The sequence below is a fragment of the Schistocerca cancellata genome, chromosome 1 (assembly GCF_023864275.1).
Source record: "Schistocerca cancellata isolate TAMUIC-IGC-003103 chromosome 1, iqSchCanc2.1, whole genome shotgun sequence".
NCBI lineage: Eukaryota > Metazoa > Arthropoda > Insecta > Orthoptera > Acrididae > Schistocerca > Schistocerca cancellata.
The window spans coordinates 1,279,896,469-1,279,917,179 of NC_064626.1; the positions used below are offsets into that span (position 1 = coordinate 1,279,896,469).

At 41.4% G+C, this 20,711-nt stretch overlaps 1 protein-coding gene across 1 annotated transcript in view; it reads left to right on the forward strand.

The window, feature by feature from the left end:
- Nucleotides 1-1,224: 1,224 nt before the first annotated feature.
- LOC126095088 (loricrin-like) overlaps nucleotides 1,225-20,711 on the forward strand; it is a 177,701-nt gene continuing 158,214 nt past the window's right edge. Inside the window, exon 1 of the mRNA XM_049909779.1 lies at nucleotides 1,225-1,304. Within this exon, the coding sequence (XP_049765736.1) occupies nucleotides 1,278-1,304 (27 nt within the window). The 5' untranslated portion in view covers nucleotides 1,225-1,277. The remainder of the gene's footprint in view (nucleotides 1,305-20,711) is intronic.

Here is a 20,711-nt window from a genome sequence, read left to right on the forward strand (position 1 = left end):
CGACCTTGTTGCAGTTAAGAAAACGCTAAACTCGGACGGATGGAAACACTTTTCACAGCATTGAGTACTGCGTACAGTAGAGGAACAGTTCGAAGACGTTGATTGTATCAGCATGACAATGCGCCCCATCATAAAGTAATATTTTTAAGGCAATCGTTTGTGGTCAATAGTCCGCCTGCTTAGCTGAGTAGTTAAGTGCTTGCCTTCCAATGCAGAGGATCCGGGTTCGATTCCAGGCCGTGTTGGAGAAGTTCTCCGCACGTGGACTGGGTGTTGTGTTGCCCTCATCACTGGCACGCGAGTCGCCCAAGGCGTCTACTGGAATAAGGCGCAGTCGGCGGCCCAACTTCCCCCGATGGGGCCTCCCGGCCTGCAATGCCATTAGATCATTTCATTTTTATTTATTTTTTGTCACTAACTTTCCCAAAATGGAGTGATCTGCTCGGAGTCCCAACCTGAAGTCACTGGAACACCTCTGGAATAAGTTGGAACGTCGACTTCGCTCCAGACCCTAGTGTTCAACATCTCTATCTACTCTGGCTACTGTTCTTGAGGAAGAGCGGGCAGCAATTCTTGTACAGACGTTGAGACGCCCCGTTGTTCATTTCCCCCTGCACAGTTCAAGCCGTATTAATGGCGAATGTTGGGCACACCCCATGTTAACGTCCAATAAAAGGCACCACCATACTTTAGATTAGTAGTGTAGGTACAAAATAAGCAAAGGTGTTTTCTCTATCGTTCCTGATAGAGCAGTTTTGATGACCAGCAGCGCAAATGTCCCGTGGATAGTGGATACATCGATGTGGTATCCGATGATGATGATGATGATGTTTGGTTTGTGGGGGCGCTCAACTGTGCGGTTATCAGCGCCCATACAAATACCCAACCTTTGTTCAGCCCAATCTCGCCACTTTCATGAATGATGATGAAATGATGAGGGCAACACAAACACCCAGTCATCTCGAGGCAGGTGAAAATCCCTGACTCCGGTGGTATCCGAGGTTTCGATTGCGAGTATGAAACGACTGACGGAGTTGTGAAGAAGGCTCCAATAGAGGCCGCCCCGAGCCCGCGAGCAGAGCGGTCGCGTGTCGGAAGGAAGGCCCCGGGGCCCGTGCGCCTACCGGCCCAGCAGGTTGGCTGCCGGCCGTGGTGGGGGCCCTGCCTCCCTCCTCCCCCCCCCCCCCTTTCTATATAGCGGGCACAGCTGTGGCCGCTCGCATCCACTGTGCGGGGGCCGGCGCGATGCTCAGCTGACCACCGGTGCACACTGCAGCATGGGACTTCTCAGCGTCATCGTCTGCGTGAGTACTGAGTACCCGGCACTCTGCCCCGGGTGGCGTTGTGGGAGCGAACCACGCTTTGGAACCAGTGTGTGCGGCGGCAGTTCCGTGTCTAGCTACAGTGGAACCTCGTTTATCCGGGCTAGGTCGGTTCGCAGATCATCCGAAGCATCGAAAATTCGGTTAATCTGGAAATTCAGAGATAAGATTAAAATGAAATGGGTTGGTTGTCACAAACATACACGTTTCCTTTGCTTTTCCAAAGGGTGGGTGGCTAAACTTAAAGGTATAGATTCTTCGTAAAATTAGTACAAAATTATCATTTATCCAGTATTAATCTTTTCCGAAATAATTATCGACTGGTACATATAGGATACAACATTTATTGTACGCTTGTGTACATCTATGTGTATGGAGCGAATACTAGACTCCAAGTAACTCAACATGTTCAGTTTTTTTACTTCGATTTGGATTATCCTCATTGTTGATTGTTACATCCTTGAAAGGCCCTAGTGGTGGCGTGTTCTGAGGTAGTCCTTTGTCCTCCATGCGGTGTTGGTGCTCCAACCAGCCCCTGTTGTGGCTTAGGCGTGTCTGCAGACTCACACCAAGAGCTGCATGCCGGTCAAGGAGTACTTCAAACAAATAGTGAAGTACAAAACATATATTCCATATAATACAGGATATTATAGACATATAAAGGACACACATCTATGGTAATAAAAAACCATTCACTTTTGGAGTAGAATCAATGTTAGACACATTTGCTTCTTTATCAAATCCGAGAGTGCAGAAAACTTAGCACGTCTAAGGCTTGTGGAAAGAAACCCCTATGTAATTCATGTCAAAACTGTACCAACACACTTTCGCGCGAGTACGCAAATTATAAATTATTTTCACGTTTGTTTTAACAGATATAAAGAAACTCACGACGACGTTTATATGCCGGCGTAGTCAGTGGGTTTCTTTCGAACGTGGTTCGTGAGTCGATCATATGCAACAAGACGCTGCAGATATCTCCATTGCATTGTTGTTGTTGTGGTCTTCAGTCCTGAGACTGGTTTGATGGAGCTCTGCATGCTACTCTATGCTGTGAAAGCTTCTTCATCTTCCAGTACTTACTGCAACCTACGTCCTTCTGAATCTGCTTAGTGTATTCATCTCTTGGTCTCCCTCTATGATTTTTACCCTCCACACTGCCCTCCAATGCTAAATTTGTGATCCCTTGATGCCTCAGGACATGTCCCACCAACCGATCTCTTCTTCTAGTCACGTTGTGCCACAAACTCCTCTTCTCCCCAATCCTATTCAGTACCTCCTCATTAGTTATGTGATCTACCCATCTAATCTTCAGCATTCTTCTGTAGCACCACATTTCGAAAGCTTCTATTTTCTTCTTGTCCAAACTATTTATCGTCCATGTTTCACTTCCATACGTGGCTACACTCCATGCAAATACTTTCAGAAACGACTACCTGACACTTAAATCTATACTCGATGTTAACAAATTTCTCTTCTTCAGAAACGCTGTTTGCCATTGCCAGTCTACATTTTACATCCCCTCTACTTCGACCCTCATCAGTTATTTTGCTCCCCAAATAGCACAATTCATTTACTACTTTAAGTGTCTCATTTCCTAATCTAATTCCCTCAGCATCACCCGACTTAATTGACTACATTCCATTATCCTCGTTTTGCTTTTGTTGACGTTCATCCCATATCCTCCTTTCAAGACACTGTCCAGTCTGTTCAAATGCTCTTCGAAGTCCTCCGCTGTCTGTCACAGAATTACAATGTCATCGTCGAACCTCAAAGTTTTTATTTCTTGTCCCTTGCAAATAAATCATTACTTTGTTTATTAAATAACGCTTTTAATGTAAAAAACTCTTAATGACTAGACCGCAATTTCGATTATACAATTAAACCATGGTGACTCGTTTCGGTGGATTTCTACAATCATCCTCAGATCGTTCAAATCGTAAAAAAAGAGTTGAATACGCATTAAAAACATCGATAGCTATAGTCATGCAATAACATACATTCGTATTATGCGCCGATAACATCATGGCGGTATGTAGCTAAAAGCATGACCGGGAGCTAGCCAGGTAGTAAACCACAGTCTTGCGAGTTGCTTGTAATGAAGAAGGAAATTGGCCAGTTGGATTAGTAAAAACTGGATCATATGCCCATTACTTGTATATGTACAAGAGATATAGTGAAAATTTCCATTTATTTTATTTGAGCAGCAAATAGAGTGAGAAACTGTATCTGCTGTACAAATGCAAATAATGGGCACTCGATGCAATTTGAACTAATGGAACTGGCCTTCTTTATTACCTGCGTCTTGCGGTACTATGTTTCAAAACCAGGTTCGCTCACGGTGATGCTTTTAACTACAAACTATTCAACTCTTTTTTTAATACGGATGCATGTCATTTTATGAATGCAGCTAAAGATGATTGTTTTCAATCACTATTCAACTCTTTTTTACTATTTGAAGGATCAGGAGGTGACTGCGAAAATCAACCGAAACTAGTTACCATGTTTTAATTGTATACTGGTAATTGTGGTCCGCCGCCAGCAATGGAGACTGAAGCTTTGACGATGCCAGCCACTCGTGCCGGTGAAACCTCACAAAATCATGAGAGAAACGTCGGCTAAAAAATCCGAGACAGAAGCCAACAGGAAATTTGTCAACAAGTGGTTACCAAAACCTTAATATTTTTGCACAAAAATTGTATTATATGCTGTGATTGTCGCCTGCAGTTGTCGCAGAGAGATATGACAACTGTGCACAGGACAGAGGATGCGACCGTGCTGTGATTGGTTGTTGCTGTGGTAGATGTCCTGTAAGCTCATAGCTATCAGTCAGTTTGTTATCCTGATCCTGGTATAGCTGGGATTCATCCCGTATAGAAATCTAACAGTTGTGGCCTCTGGCGCCACTTGGGCCTTTAGCTCTGGTGCCGTTATATCTTGAGACGGAGTGTCAACTTTGTCATTCATCATCACTATCGTCCTTGCAAATGAACAAATGGCACAAAACTGGCCTTCAGAAGCAAAAGTCATTTCTTTACGGTTACTCCCCCAGTCCGACGTTGTTGAAGTTGCACCTTCAATTTCGGCAGCAACATTGTTCAACAGTTGTCCTTTATCCATACTATACAATGCATTTAACTTTGTGTCCAAGGACACTGCCACCTTTTTAACTGACATAATGCGCTGATCCATGTGCGGCGCTTTCCTGAATCTAGATTTAATGATTGCTGCCCCAGACTGTTGCCGCTATTACTTCCGTACCAGCGACACGGTGCAGAAGAAAAAGTGTAGACGATGAAGATCAGTAGGAGATCTGAATTAATAATACCGAGATAAACGAGATTCCACTGTAACTAGTTTTTTTAATAATGTGATCATACAATTTATAGAGATTATGTCATTTATTTCTTATGTTCTTTTAGTTTTATATTTATACTTCACAATCAAAATAAAGTGCTCAGACTTATTTTCTATGCCAGATGCATGTTTAATATTGTTTACGATCTTTGAATGCCGCCTCAAAGAGCCGCATGCGTTGTTACCGTGTTTCTTGATTGCTGGAACACGTTCGACGAAGTTACGCATTGTCGCTTGGAGAACGAAATGTAGGACCAGAGTTTTCTAAAATATGAAATTCGGCATGACGTTTTGAAATCGTTCAAATGGCTCTAAGCACTATGGGACTTAACATATGAGGTCATCAGTCCCCTAGACTTAGAACTACTTAAATCATACTAACCTAAGGACATCACACACATCCATGCCCGAGGCAGGATTTGAACCTGCGACCGTAGCAACACCGCGGCTCCGGAATAAAGCGCCTAGGACCGCTCGGCCACAGCGGCCAGCTGTCGTTTTCACCAGGGCAACATGGTTGAATGTAAAAGTCCGTTTATGAGTACTCCATAGGTTGTTACGGGACACTACTATCCACTACAAATGTAAACGATGTACTGGATAACGCAGGAAACTTCGCGAGGGTATTCGCGGATATTACTGTCGTCTATTGGAAACTTGCAACCCCAGAAAACTATAGCGAAAGGCAGGAAGACCTACAGGCTACCAGCTATCGTCGGTTAGTGCAGTTGGTCCCGCAACAATAAATGTAAGGCATTGTGCATAAACAGGCGGAGAGTTCAGTTCAGTTACGTGATTTCCGATGCCTTTAGTCAAGAGTTCAGGCATTAAACGCGACAGCGTTACGGAGATGCTCCACAGTCTCCAATGTCAGTTGCGGGGTAACCGCTGCGCATCACAGAGAGGGTTACTGTTGAAATTCAGAGAACATATTTTAGAAGACGAAGCAAAATATTACTTCAACCAGTATACGTCTCGCAGAACGACTGCGACAGGAAAAATCAGCGAAACTGGAAATCATACGGAGACCTATCGCTAGACATTCTTTCCAACTTGACACCAAAGAGGGAAATGATAAAGATGTCAGAAGTACCCTTCTCCAGACACTCTAACTCGCCATATGAAGTACACATGTAGGTGTTGGTGTATATTACAGATATGGATGCGGAAGAGAAAATGAAAGCGAAATTTCTGAGCCATGTTACTGTTTTTGAACATAATATTTTTTTTTCATTTTCTTCAATATTACTTCAAATCATAAGAAAAGCTAAAGGAGAAACTCAATAATAACGTACCTCACGTAGTCTCCTGACTTACTATTAACTTCCGTTCTCGTAGTAAATGACATTTTCTCTTGGAGCCAGTGATAAACATTTTTTATTGTACACGTTATGTATTCATTGAGGCAACCAGAGAAAAGGATTAATATCGTTAACTGGTGTCGGCCACTATCAGAACGACTAAAAGCTGCGTCAGACGGCCAGAAATGTCTCATTGTGGCAGAGCGTTGCTTTTCTTTGGCTGTCTCAAAGAAAATATCAAGTGTACAGTAACTTCAATTAAAAGTAAGTGAGTAGAACTGTGAGCATTATCACCAGAACCTCCCAGTTTGTTGAGGGATGGAGGGATTTCATTTCGCAAAATAATTTGCTGAATTATTGTGCCGTCGATGGCGAGGTTATCGAAACCCAAGCTCAGGTGGGGGAAGGATGGTCGGTGATCGGGTAAACTGTCGTTGATTAATTCCGGAAAAACACAGAAAAAATAAAAATTTGATATAATTCCACTTATCCATTGGCTTTTAGGTGTAACAGGTCAGTCAAACGTACAGCGTCGATAATAATCCGATTTGTGGACTGGCATTTCTTTGACTCGTAACTTGATATCTGTGCTAGGTTTAGTCTGTATACAAGATATGGTGCGGAAAACTTTTAAACTTTGCTTGTAATTTTCCGATTTGTTTGTTGCCAGACACACTAAGCACATTTACTCGTTCGGGTATCAATAGGAGAATCCAATATGCACGTTGAGATATTAGTTCCGTGTGCACGGCACGGAATACTCGCATTTATCGGAAAACTGGAGGATACATCTTCGTAGAAATGTAGTAGGCTTCATAGAGGACTGCTTTATTTCAGTGATTCATCACACCTGATATGTGGAGAACACATTAATTAAGTCACGTATCAGAGTGACTGCGAAATTGCAGGCGACGCAGGATGATGAATTTGATCAGCGTAGCCACTTTAATCGTGTATAAGGCTGTATTTAATGAAAAGAGAACTAATTAATGTAACAAGATTAAATAATTAATTACGTCATGTAAATATGAAACATTCAGAACGTAGTGCTAGTCAAATTTTAATATACAAAATGTGAGTTAATATTGTCCATCAACAAATTTTGTACACACTTCTATATTTCAGGGCTAAGTACATGTCTTTAGGTATAATCTATATTGTCCTCTTCTTGCAACCTAATTTCGTTAAGTAATTATTCCAAACCAAAAGAACTAGGATTTTCTGGAAAGACCTTTTACAATGGTAATCTGCTTATTTATGTTTGAATCCGGCCTTAAGCCAACAATAACGTTAATAAAGCTGAGCATGATTATCGCGTACATAGCGCTGTTTCTGAAATCGAAACAGTCTTAGACAGAAGAGGCAGTGGACTTTAAGTAATCGTAGGAACCAGGCGTGTGCGAGTTAAAGCCGCCTGCTCAGTGATTTTTCTTAGTACTTTTAGGTTGGCGACAAGTCATTCATATTAAATTGTATTGCGTGTGTGACGTTTTTTGGTTTATTTACATCATAACAACGTAAAGATGTACCAAGTTGAATTTATTAATCGAAACTAATGAGCTGACGTCCAACAAACCAGTAATTCTCTATCAGTGGACCTGTTGACCTTCAGCTCTGGAGTACGCGATCGAGCACAAGATAAGGATTTTCTACTAATGTAGCGATGGACATTCCTGCACCTGTGGCTTGTGTCAGATGTATTTAGACACGAAAACTTTATGGAGTGATCAAGAACGTCACAACCTGAATCTAGAGACCGGCCGTGCAAGGACGTAAACTTGGCCCCTTACTTCAGTCTCTTGTCTTGACTTCAGTCAGTCTTGACTTACTTCAGTCTCTTGTTTATAAAGGCTGCTAGCTATGTTGGCAGCGTATGAGCGCTATGATTGTATCGTATAGTTTAATGGTCCTTACCTCCATCCCGCAAGAAATTTATTTATGGGACTCTTTTGTAAATTATGTATTGATTCTCAGGGTGAGTGGAACCTACATTCACATCAGTACTCTGCGAATCAGTGTGACGTGTCACGCCTGATACTCCAGTGATAAAGTACGTCACCGGAAACAGAGAGGTTGCCGGATGGAATCCTTCCTGTACCACGGAAATATTCAGTGTACCGTTAATTTAGTCTTCACCTCTCAGCGATGGATAGGATTCCACGCTAAACTGTGGGTCCCCTTTCCCTGGTTGGATAGCTGTGGTAGGTTAGGAACATGCATATCGCCGAAGTGGGTTTAAAAGACTTACACCTGGTCATTTATCCACAGGCAACTATTACTGTTATTATAATTAACTCTGTGGATTCCCATTATACAAGGTGATTCAAAAAGAATACCACAACTTTAAAAATGTGTATTTAATGAAAGAAACATAATATAACCTTCTGTTATACATCATTACAAAGAGTATTTAAAAAGGTTTTTTTTCACTCAAAAACAAGTTCAGAGATGTTCAATATGGCCCCCTCCAGACACTCGAGCAATATCAACCCGATACTCCAACTCGTTCCACACTCTCTGTAGCATATCAGGCGTAACAGTTTGGATATCTGCTGTTATTTCTCGTTTCAAATCATCAGTGGTGGCTGGGAGAGGTGGCCGAAACACCATATCCTTAACATACCCCCACAAGAAAAAATTTCAGGGGGTAAGATCAGGGCTTCTTGGAGGCCAGTGATGAAGTGCTCCGTCACGGGCTGCCTGGCGGCCGATCCATCGCCTTGGGTAGTTGACGTTCAGGTAGTTACGGACAGATAAGTGCCAATGTGGTGGCGCTCCATCCTGCTGAAATATGAATTGTTGTGCTTCTTGTTCGAGCTGAGGGAACAGCCAATTCTCTAACATCTCCAGATACTGTAGTCCAGTTACAGTAGCACCTTCGAAGAAAAAGGGACCAAAAACTTTATTGGCTGAAATGGCACAGAAAACGTTCACCTTAGGCGAGTCACGTTCATACTGAGTTGTTTCCCGCGGATTCCCAGTGCCCCATATACAGACATTGTGACGGTTGACTTTCCCGTTAGTGTGGAAAGTTGCTTCATCACTAAACACAATCTTTCAAACGAAAGATTCATCTGTTTCCATTTGAGCAAGGATAAAATCACAGAAATCGATTCTTTAACACCATACTTCGTTCGAAATGCACGCTGAACAACTGTCGTCGATTCACTTTTGCCGTACTCAATAACACAAAAAGCTTTCTGTTGAGCGGTCGCCATCTTAGCATCAACTGACGCTGACGCCTAGTCAACAGCGCCTCAAGCGATCAAATGTACAACTAAATGAAACTTTATAGCTGCCTTAATTCGCCGACAGATAGTGCTTAGCTCTGCTTTTTGTCGTTGCAGAGTTTTAAATTCCTAAAGTTGTGGTATTCTTTTTGAATCACCCTGTATTTTATTCTCTTCTGGGCGTCACTTGAAACGTTGCTTCATTCGCTACTAAATATACTAAGTGTATGGCGGTTTTACTCTGCAAGCACAATAACTACTTTTGAAGCCTCGTAGCTGTATATCTGCTTTGATTATGTCAACAATGAAGTGTCAAAATTTAGGGAAAACTGGATTAGAAGTTGGAACAAAGTTGTCCAGTCAGTGGACTGTTGGTGTTGTTGTTGTCTTCAGCTGGAAGATGGCTGTGATGCAGCTCTCCAGTCTGTACATCTCTGCACTATTATTGCTACCTACAGCCACTGGAGCCTGTTTGCTGTAGTCAAGAATTCGTCTCCCTCGGCAGTTTTTACCGCCAAGACTTCTCTGCATCACCAAATTAACTGCTCCTTGGTGCCTCAGAATGTGCCTCATCAACTATTTCTATTCTTCAGTAGACTTGTGATATAAGTTTATGGGAAGGGGCCATGCAGCGTGTTACGTGGGTACGTAAAGTTCGACAGTCTCTGAATCTGGAGAAAAATAACGTTTTTCGTCGAAATCAGCGGTCTTTTCACAGACCATAACCTCTGCCTATTATAGATTAGCACACTGGACTCGCATTCTGGAGGAAGTCGGTTCAATCCCGCGTCCGGCCATCCTGATTTAGGTTTTCCGTTATTTCCCTAAATCGCTCCAGGCAAATGCAGGGATGGTTCCTTTGAAAGGGCACGGCCGACTTCCTTCCCCGTCCTTCCCTAATCCGATAAGACCAATGACGTCGCTCTTTGGTCTCTTCAAAATGGTTCAAATGGCTCTGAGCACTATGGGACTCAACTGCTGTGGTCATTAGTCCCCTAGAACTTAGAACTACTTAAACCTAACTAACCTAAGGACATCACACACACCCATGCCCGAGGCAGGATTCGAACCTGCGACCGTAGCAGCAGCGCGGCTCCAGACTGGAGCGCCTAGAACCGCACGGCCACCGCGGCCGGCTTCGTCTCTTCCCCCAAACAACCCAACGCACCTGTTATGGAGGAAACCATGTTGATTAACTGTTCTACACCTAAAAGACGTTCCTGTGGAATACCTCATCGTGTTGCGACTAGATCGATAATTTCTTCACAGGCACTACGTAGCACATTATACCGGATGGAGAGTCATCTAAATGCATCGATGTGTCTGGTGTGACTCACGGAAGCGTAATTGGACAGCTGCTGTTCATACTGTACGTTATGAGATGGCAGATAGTATTAGTTGCAAACTTAGACTTTTCGACAATAATGCAGTTATCTGAGGAAATGCTGTACCGTAAACGCTGCACTAATAACAGGCTATATCTGCACAAAACGTCACTCCGCTGCAAAAAAACAGCCCTCTACTCTTTAATGCACAGATGTACAAAGTTACACACTTCGCTAAACGTAATAGTGTGTCATCTTTTGACCGCACGGATAACCGAATCACAACTACACTTGCTCGTAGCATATACGTATTTGGCAGTAGAAGTATGTAGTGTAAGTAGTAGATAAAGCAGATTGCAAGCCACGATTCACTGGTAGGACACCGCGTCGTTATATTTCGCCTACAAAAGAGACTGCACACGTAACACTTGTGTGGCCCATACACGAACACTGCTCGAGTGTATGGGACCCATATCAGATTGGAGTAACAGAGGATGTAGAGCTTCTGACAGGAAGAAGTTGTTTGAATGGCGAGGGAATCTGAAATATTGAAAAAGTCTAGCAAGCAGACATTGAACGCGTCGTACAACTCGCTAGAGCCTGTTTAGAAACATCAAGAAACTTCTTTCGGGGAAGTAATTACGAATTTTCTTTAACCCGTTACGAATCAATGTTCTACACAGCGTGCAGATAAAATCAGGCCAACAATGACTCGCACGGGAGGACAGAGAGAGTCATTCCTCACACGCTTCATCCGTAAATACCTGAGTGTATGGTCCACCGTGCACTTCACCTGTAGAAGCAGATGCAGATGTATGAATATATGTGCGATTTCTGTTTCGTTCTTTTCATGACCGTCACATGTTTCGTTCCCTTTCTAAAGCGGTTAAGCTGAACGGCTGTGGAGCTCTTTTGAGCCAGATTCCCTCAGGATTCTACAAAACGGAGGTAGAATACTGAAGCCGAGAGAAAGGTGAGACATATGGGTGACTGTGAAGAATGCATGTCAAGATTTCGGAGACATACCTGCTAAACAAATATGTGGACACGAAGATGTACTTTTACCTAGAGGACATCATTAGAGACACATATTTACTTCTACAAGTGGACGAAAATTTGGCTCTTTAGACCACTAGAAATTGTCGTCTTTCTTAGATCCTTTGAAGTAAGAAAACGGCAGAGACACGTCTCTTGTCCCTTTGTATGAAAATAAGTAAAAAATTCATAAAGGTGTATTTGATTTTGCACGAGTAAAAAGAAGAAATCACTATAATTATACATACCGAGCGGGGTGGCGCAGTGGTTAGACACTGGACTCGCATTCGGAAGGACGACGGTTCAATCCCGCGTCCGGCCATCCTGACTTAGGTTTTCCGTGATTTCCCTAAATCACTCTAGGCAAATGCCGGGATGGTTCCTCTGAAAGGGCACGGCCGACTTCCTTCCCAATCCTTCCCTAATCCGATGAGACCGATGACCACGCTGTCTGGTCTCCTTCCCCAAACCCAACCAACCAACCAATTATACATATGAAGCATTCACTGACAAGCTATCCAATTGGGTAGGATGTTCATTAAGAAGCAGAAGTATACTAGGTGACACCTACAATTTAATTTCCACCACTGATAACACTTTCCTTCTTTAATACTTCAGACATGCTGCCTTGACCTTTAATTTAGGTTTGGTTAGTCTTCATTAACTGATTCGGCACCAAAATTCAAAGATTACATCCGTCATCGCTGAGGTCTATGTACAATATGTATTTCTTTTTTTTTTTAGGATTCACATTGTCCTCTACTTTGTCCGTCTTATAGTGAATCGCAAGTGATTCATTGGCATAGAGACACTTTATTTGGATCACTGTGTTGAAGGGACTTATTTTGGTGCTGGAATAAATGCATATGTTGCTGTAGATCCTTTTCTCCAATGTGAGGTCCAATCTGAAACAGGAGATATTTATTTACATATGCTGAACGTTTAAATCTAATTGGGCATTCTTCACATAAATTTTTATTCTCTAAATAGTACATACAGATGCCCAGAACGGGCACTGGGCAATACTCGTTGTCATCTGGACAATTGCTCCTGCCAGGCAGTAGAACTGGGTTTTCTCATCTCGTGCTTTGTAACAGACACATCTTCTAACAACGTCCGAAGTTGCTTGAGAAACTACAAAAGGACTTTTCCTCGGCTCGAGATTAGTAGAAGAAGATCAAAGGCGATAACAGCGAGAGAAAAATAATGAAACAATCTCCACGTTCGTTGAGAAAGATGTGCTACGCGAATAAAGTTCAAGGCGCGGGAATGACGTTACGGAAGTAAATTGTGTCGTCCTCCACGAGGCTGCAAACAAAAAGTAGCTCACAGCACAAAGTGCAGTGGTTGTTATTTGGAACTCTCTGAAGGGTAATGGGCTCAAACGTTACATAAAGTGATTCAGCTTGCGTATCTCACCGTCGAAACGAACGCGAAATAGGATAAAATTCGTGGTCTTTCATTTTTCCATATCTTCTGCAACTTTCATCACGTCTAGGTATCCTATATAATATGTTTTGTAATCTCCAGCATTAGAAGTCGACTATCGATTGTGTTAATACTTGTACGATTTGAAGGTAAGCGCACGGACATAAACTTTCTAAACCAGTAGAATGCAGATATCAAAGCAACTCAAAAAATCGAATTCGAAGATGAGCTACAAAACATTTCGACACTGCTAAGAACGTCGTCGGTATCTGCATGAGTAGCGTTAAAATTTTGTAATCGTAGGTCGCTAGTTCGAATTTCGTTAGCATTAGTTTTTTGTTTTCTTTAAATTCTATACTTATTAACAAATGTAAATGTTATTTAAGACATACTCAATCATAATTTTTTAGGAAAAATAACATTTTTTAAAATTTTTAACCACTAATCGCATGAAAATGTGAGTATTCACAGTAAATTAAAATTTGATGTAAAAATGCGAAACACCAAATACAAAATAAAGCAGTTTTGAATTTTAGAGGTACAAGCGTTACTGTTGTATATATATATATATATATATATATATATATATATATATATATATATATATATATACAACAGTATATATATATATATATATATACACTTTTTTCATTAAACAGTAAGGCATTTCACATGTCTGTACCAAATTTTAATTTATTTTCATGCGATTGATACAGATGTATTGATGCACACAGCTTCTACCGCTTCAGAGTCCCAACAAGACGAGGCATGACACAGGTCACAGGTGATCATATGTTCTTTCGTTGAGCTGACTTAAGCTCTTGCAGACTTTTCCTTTTTCCTCGTCTTGATACGGCGTTTATCTTTAGCCCAGCGCCAGGACGTGCTACGGGTTGCCTGCAGTAAGCAATTTTATCAATATTTACGTGGCACACGGTACACACCAGGTGCTCTTAAACTAAGGCAGCTTTGAGAAATTGTCTGTTGACAGATGCACGAAGGAAACCACGGCAGGCTATAGGTTTAAAAGCCTTGGTAGCCTGTTGAAACCAAGCACAACGTTTCTGTTGCTCAAATAGTTGCTGAAAACACCTTTCCCAGTTTCTGATGAGTAGGAACCTTTTTTTTATAACAGAACCTTCAATTATGTACTCTGTTTATTCACATCAGTAATGCAACCGCTCTATGAACGTAGCTTCGCCAGACGTAGGGTGGCAAGGTGGGCAGGTGGCCTTGCGTGCAAGTGCGTCCCTGGATTTCAGAACATTTTTCGCGTCTTTTGAACAGACCGATAACGTGTTTTGGACGATGAAGTGGAGAAATGCCTTGCGTTCGTGAATACTTGCGAGCTGTAGGCAGCCTAATATGGGAGAAAGTCGATTTTCCGGGCACAAAAACGTGGATTAAGAGTTATATGTGGTGTGAACTCAAGAACATCCTGCAGAAGCCTGTTTAGGGAACTAGGGATACTAACTACTGCTTCCCAATACATTTATTCTTTAATAAAATTTGTCATTAAAAATATATCACTTTTTCAAACCAAGAGCTCAATTCATGGAATCAATACTTGAAATAAGAATAATCTTTACAAGGATTTAAAGTCACTTAGTCTTGTACAAAAAGGTGTGCATTATTCAGGAACACACATTTTCAATAACTTGCCAGCAGCCATAAAAAGCTTAACAACCAATGAAATTCAGTTTAAGAGAAGCCTAAAGGATTTATTGGTGGCCAACTCCTTCTACTCCATTGATGAATTTCTGAGTAGAACCAACTGATATATCAATATAACTTCTGCACAATTTCAGTCCAGTAATGTGTTCATTGTAAATTAGTGTGTATGTATGTATGTATGTATGTGTGTGTGTGTGTGTGTGTGTGTGTGTGTGTGTGTGTGTGTGTGTGGATGGGTGGGTGGGTGGGTGTAAGTACAATGTAACTTCTGCACCATTTCAGTGCAGTAATGTGTTCATTGTAAATAAGTATTATAATAGTTGTATTATACGTTTATTACCTAATAAATAAATAAACGTTTTTTATTTTAAATTCAGTTCATCAAAATTTGTAAAATTATTCTTCCATATAGCGTTCATTAAAAAATGACGATCATTCCACGTGGGACCTGTGAAATGGCACATTAGCTTATTTGTTTGAGTTGTAAACATTTCTCTTGTATCGTTGTTTTTCTGACATATTCTACATCCTGGAAGACCTCCTCACTACGGATCAATTGGAATGAAAGTAAATACTAATCTAATCTAATCTGTTATTCGTTTCACATGACCATACCGTCTCAACCTTGATTGGCAAAGTTTTTCCAGTGCACTGCGTTTCACACCTGAATCCATTACGTTCCCTTCATTCCACATCATTTTGTTCTCTTCAACATAAATGTAACAAACAATTTCAGCAGCTTGGATTAGGCTATTCTCTCTCCCTCTCTCTCAGAGCACAGGTCTCCATTGAGTAGGTCAAAATTTGATACATTAGGTGCTGAGGATGATCAGTTTTGTCTTGTGTGGTATGTGGTATGTGATTAAATTCAAGCAGTACTGTCTACCACCAAGGACACTTGACCAGAATACAAATGAGGCTCTGAGCGTCATAAGGGCCAGTACAGATAACCCTAATCCACCATAAGATCAACAGATGTCAGAAACAACTAAAGTCTTACAATCAACGATAGTGTGCTTTATGGTTCTCAGTGCCTCAGATGGATTACTCTATGATAAAATCCAAAACTTAATGTACTATATCTCACTTAGAAAGCCACAAAATAGGTTTCTCTCAGTATAACTATAACACATACCAATGTTCGATCTTCTTTTACTATATAGTGAGTGAATTCGCGTGTCTGTGGAATATGCTATCGCGTAGAGGGATTTATGCCAAGTGTATGTAGACAAAAGTGTGTTGCAGTGTGCTACCACCTGTTGGCAGTGATGCAAACTTGTAGTTGAGTGGCAAGAGCTAGCAGTGCACGCTGTGGAATGTGCCCTTTGTTTATCAGATTCGTATGGATTTGGCCCATAAGGCAATTACGTCACATCACGTCAGGCCAGTTGCGCATGCGCAGAAGCTCCTTAAAACGGGCAAGTGAAGGTGTGCTCGGGACACTGGTGCCAAGTTTCACCGAGTCTAGAGGAGCAGTATATAGAACAGATATCAAAAGTTAGTGTGTTCACATGCTCTTGTGCTCTTACACAGCATCCGCCACTGGTTATAAATGCAGTCTTAAGTCGAAACTACTTAAATTTGGACTTAACCCCCCCCCCTCCCTTTATGTCTCAGGTCCAGAATCCTATAGCATATTGGCGTCAGTGAGACAGGTTTGCAATTGGGCCTGACAATATTGGGACCCTCCACATACACTGGAACGACCCATGCCTTTCCCACCCACTCAGTTGTTCCAGTGACCTACACGGCAATTCCTGCGCATATTCAATATAGGTTCTAATGAACAACCCATCGGGTACTGTACCCTTTGCTCACTCACTTGACTCTCTTCTTCTGATCCCAGCAACAGCCGAATGTAAGAACTCCGTTGAGATTGCCGTGGTGAAGGACATCCACCTTCATTTCCTTATCTTCCATTTCGCTGCCATCGTCGCCAATGGGCATCTTGACAGACGATTTTGTTCCTTTGATTGGTTCAAATGGCTCTGAGCACTGAGGGCCTTAACATCTGAGGTCATCAGTTCCCTAGACTTAGAACTACTTAAACCTAACGACATCACACTCAGCCATGCCCGAGGCAGGAGTTGAGCCTGCGACCGTAGCAGCAGCGCGGTTCCGGACTGAAGCGCCTAGAATCGCTCGTCCATAACGGTCGGCTTTTAATTATCCACATTGTCAGAATTTACTGAACACTTCTCGCACAATTGTGTTTACTACTGTTTTGACTTCGCTCAGCTTTCGCTTGTCAGCAGGAGTTCGGTTTCGTTTCAATCTGTTATGGCAGCTCTCTCTGCTTTTCTACTCGTAGTAACTTCGCAGTACTGTACCGTAGCGTGTCCCCCTTAATTCTTACTGTTTTCCATGGCAAATACTATATGTAGCGCTATCCTACAATAGCCTGAATTCGTATCAGAGATCATAGATATTCTCCTACAAAGAAACGTTGCTTGCTGCCGGTTATTGAGGTAGCTTAAAATCGTATTTTTGTAAAATCCGAAGAAAAAATTTCGATCTTCAGTCACAGTCGTGGTTTATTTTTAGTATGCGTGATGGTCCTCAGTAGGTGTTCAATAACTTGTCCATCGTATTAACCGATTCTTCCGTCGCTTCTTGGTGGAACAGCTTCATAATTATAAATGAAAAGCGCAATATTACGTATGTTCTACAGCACTAATTTATTTTAAGTCTTATGGCGTTGTATACCGAAAACTAGTTAACAAAAGAAACGAGTACTGCAGAACATACACAATACGGTTTTTTCGTTTATTATGTTATTCCTTTATTATCTGCGCGTAGCTGTACCCAGTGGCCATAACACACAGTATAGTTTAGAATGATTGTGAAACAATTGTAACTAAATTAACATTATAAAAAGTTACCTATTGCCGCTGTTATGAGTTCTACATATTACGAGGGTCACTCCAAAAGAAATGCACACTATTTTTGTAAAAATACAGTTTTCATTTTGCATGTGTGAAAGTTTTACAGTGTTTTCAAACTTAGTTCAACCTGTTTCCGTGAGTGGCGCCGTCACAGCATGTCTTCAAGATGGCTGCTACACTTGACGTTCGTAAGAAGCAACGTGCTGTCATAGAATTCCTGTGCTGTGAAAACGAGACAGTGGGAAACATCCACAAGAGGTTGAAAAAGGTGTATGGAGATGCTGCTGTCGATCGCAGTGCAGTTAGTCAGTGGGCAAGCAGGTTACGTGATGAAAGCGGGCACGGCAATATTGAGGATTGTCCTCGCAGCGGCAGGCCTCGTACTGCACACACTCCAGACAATGTGCAGAGAGTTAACGAATTGGTGACTACTGACAAACGCATCATATTGAACGAATTGTCACACTACTTTGGGACAGGGGAAGGAAGTGTTTGCAGAATACTGAAAGTGTTGGCGTTAAAAAAGGTTTGTGCCAGGTGTGTCAAAAAACCACGGAAGCGATCACAAAACTCAGATGGACAACACTGAAACAGCCGCCTTACAGCCCTGACCTGGCTCGATGTGACTATCATCTCTTTGGGAAACTGAAAGACTCTCTTCGTGGAACAAGGTTTGCAGATGATGACTCCCTTGTCACGCTGCCAAACAGTGGCTCCAACAGGTTGGTCCAGAACTTTACCGTGCGGGTATACAGGCGCTGGTTCCAATTTGGCGTAAGGCAGTTGAGAGGGATGGAAATTATGTGGAGAAATGAAAATATTGTTCCTAAAGGATGTATCTACACACTGTAAAACGTTCAAACATGTAGAATAAAAGATGAATTTAAAAAAAAATAGTGTGCATTTCTTTTGAAGTGACCCTTGTACAAGCACATATACTTTACCTGGTAAACCCACAGATCTTGCACATTTACCATTGACAGGCATAGCTAAAATGTAAAACAAAAACCAATGAAAAGTGCAAAATATGCTTTTACAGAGCGCATGTTCTCTACTTCGATTCTATACAACTGACATCAGAAGTGGTAAGTATTTTTTGGTACTAATGTTTATTTTAGTCATAAACGTGTCGTTGTCAGCGTAAAAAGCGTTGTGTAAGAGGACCATTGGCAATTTAAATGAGAAAGTGAAAATAATAATAATATGAAGCACCTGAAATGGGCCTTCAGTGTTGAAACGCATCATGCTGTTTAATAAATCCTCTTTGAGATTGAAATCCATCGTTTTCGTTTATATTTCACGAATTTTGAGGGTGAATTTTCAGAGTGTACGGAAAATCAAACTACATAAAGACAATGTTAAAGGGAAACGACAAGTTGTGTAGAAGTCTTCACGCTAGGCCACAGATATAGTAAGCTGTAGGTACCATTCTGTAACTTCTAGCCTTTACTTGAACTCTCGATGGGAATTTGCGTCACGCGTGGTATGTGTTCTGCACAACCAATTCCGATATTTTTCCAGAAAAAAGGTAAGCATTTGCTCCTTATTTTTGTTTGCGATGACCTCACATAAGCCGGAACTGTGTTAATTGTTCTTTCCAGGCTCGTAGTCTCAACTTTGTAGCTATCGTTAAAATAAATTCGCTTGTCGTAAATAAAAATCCGACCGTCAGGTTCGATAATGTTTATTATTTATTTACGCTCCTTGCTCCAGATGTTTTGTAAACCACGCAAGCTGCAATATAAGCGCTAATATTGTGCAACACCATAAATATGGAGAATTTATGCAAAGTGTTTGCTCCAGACACATTTCAACAGCGCCTGTTTCGCCTGAATTTCAGGGCTCTTGGGCAAGATCGATACCATGTTTACATTTTAACCCCTTAATGCAAACTACGATTAATCGTTCAAAATTATGTTGAACCTTAATCAGATAAAGGAAAGTTTAGGGTAATATTTCTACTTCTTTGAAATGATCAGTAACTACAAAAAAATAATGTAGCTCTCCTATTTTTGACTAATCACGTACCTTGTTTTCGGTGGGTTTTGTGATAGACCGTACTCTTAAAACAAAACTGCAATATAATGTTTACTTTTCTCTGAAACGACTCTCCGGATTTTATACATTGTTTCATTGTTACAAGAATCCGTATGTTATGTTAGCACCTCTCTCAAGTGGTAGTGAGACTCAAGGGTGCTTTAGAATTTTGATTTGAGACACAATTTGCGTTTTTAATACTTCGATTTTATCCCAACACCATTAGTTTAACGTAATCTAAAATGCATTGTGTTTACTTCATCATCCGGGTTGTCCAACTGGCTATAAATTACCGAAAACTAGAGACTTTTTAGAGATATAAAAAGCTGGAAACTAAGTGCTTCGCCAAATTATGGTTCAATTTGTGTTCTTCATCTACAGCTACATCTACATGGATACTCTAGAAATCACATTTGCCTGGCAGAGGGTTCATCGAACCAGCTTCACAATTCCAGTCTCGTATACCGCGCGAAAAGAATGGACACCTATATATTTCCGTACAAGCTCTGATTTTCTTTATTTTATCGTCGTGATCGTTCCTCCCTATGTAGGTCGGTGTCAACAAAATATTTTCCCATTCGGAGAAGAAAGCTGGTGAAAATGTGCCGCCTTTCTTTGAACTTTTTCGATGTACTCCGTCAGTCCTATCTGGTAAGCATCCCACACCGCGCAGGAGTATTCTAAAGGAGGACGGACAAGTTTAGTGCAGACAGTCTCCTTAGTAGGTACGCTACATTTTCTAACAGTTTTGTTACGCTTTCCTTTTCGTATGCAAGATGTGGTCATTTTCGAAATAAATCAAGTATTATTCACAGTTACACAGTTAAATTGCTTCTCATGATAATGTTTTTAGATACGTATGTGCCGCAAAAATGGTAGTACTTATTGTTCGCCAAAAGTCTGTCTTTTCTTTATTAATCGTGACAATATAAACTAAACGTTATAACATCGTATACGCCAACCGCTTTGTCTCGTTCAATATACTGGTTGTCATCAGATAAGCGAAGTTAAGCAACGTTGGGCGTGGCCAGTATTTGGATGGGTGACCGCCTGGTTACGCCACTTGCTGTTGGCAGCCTTTACTATGCTTGACGGCAAAGGGGAGAAGGGATGGTGT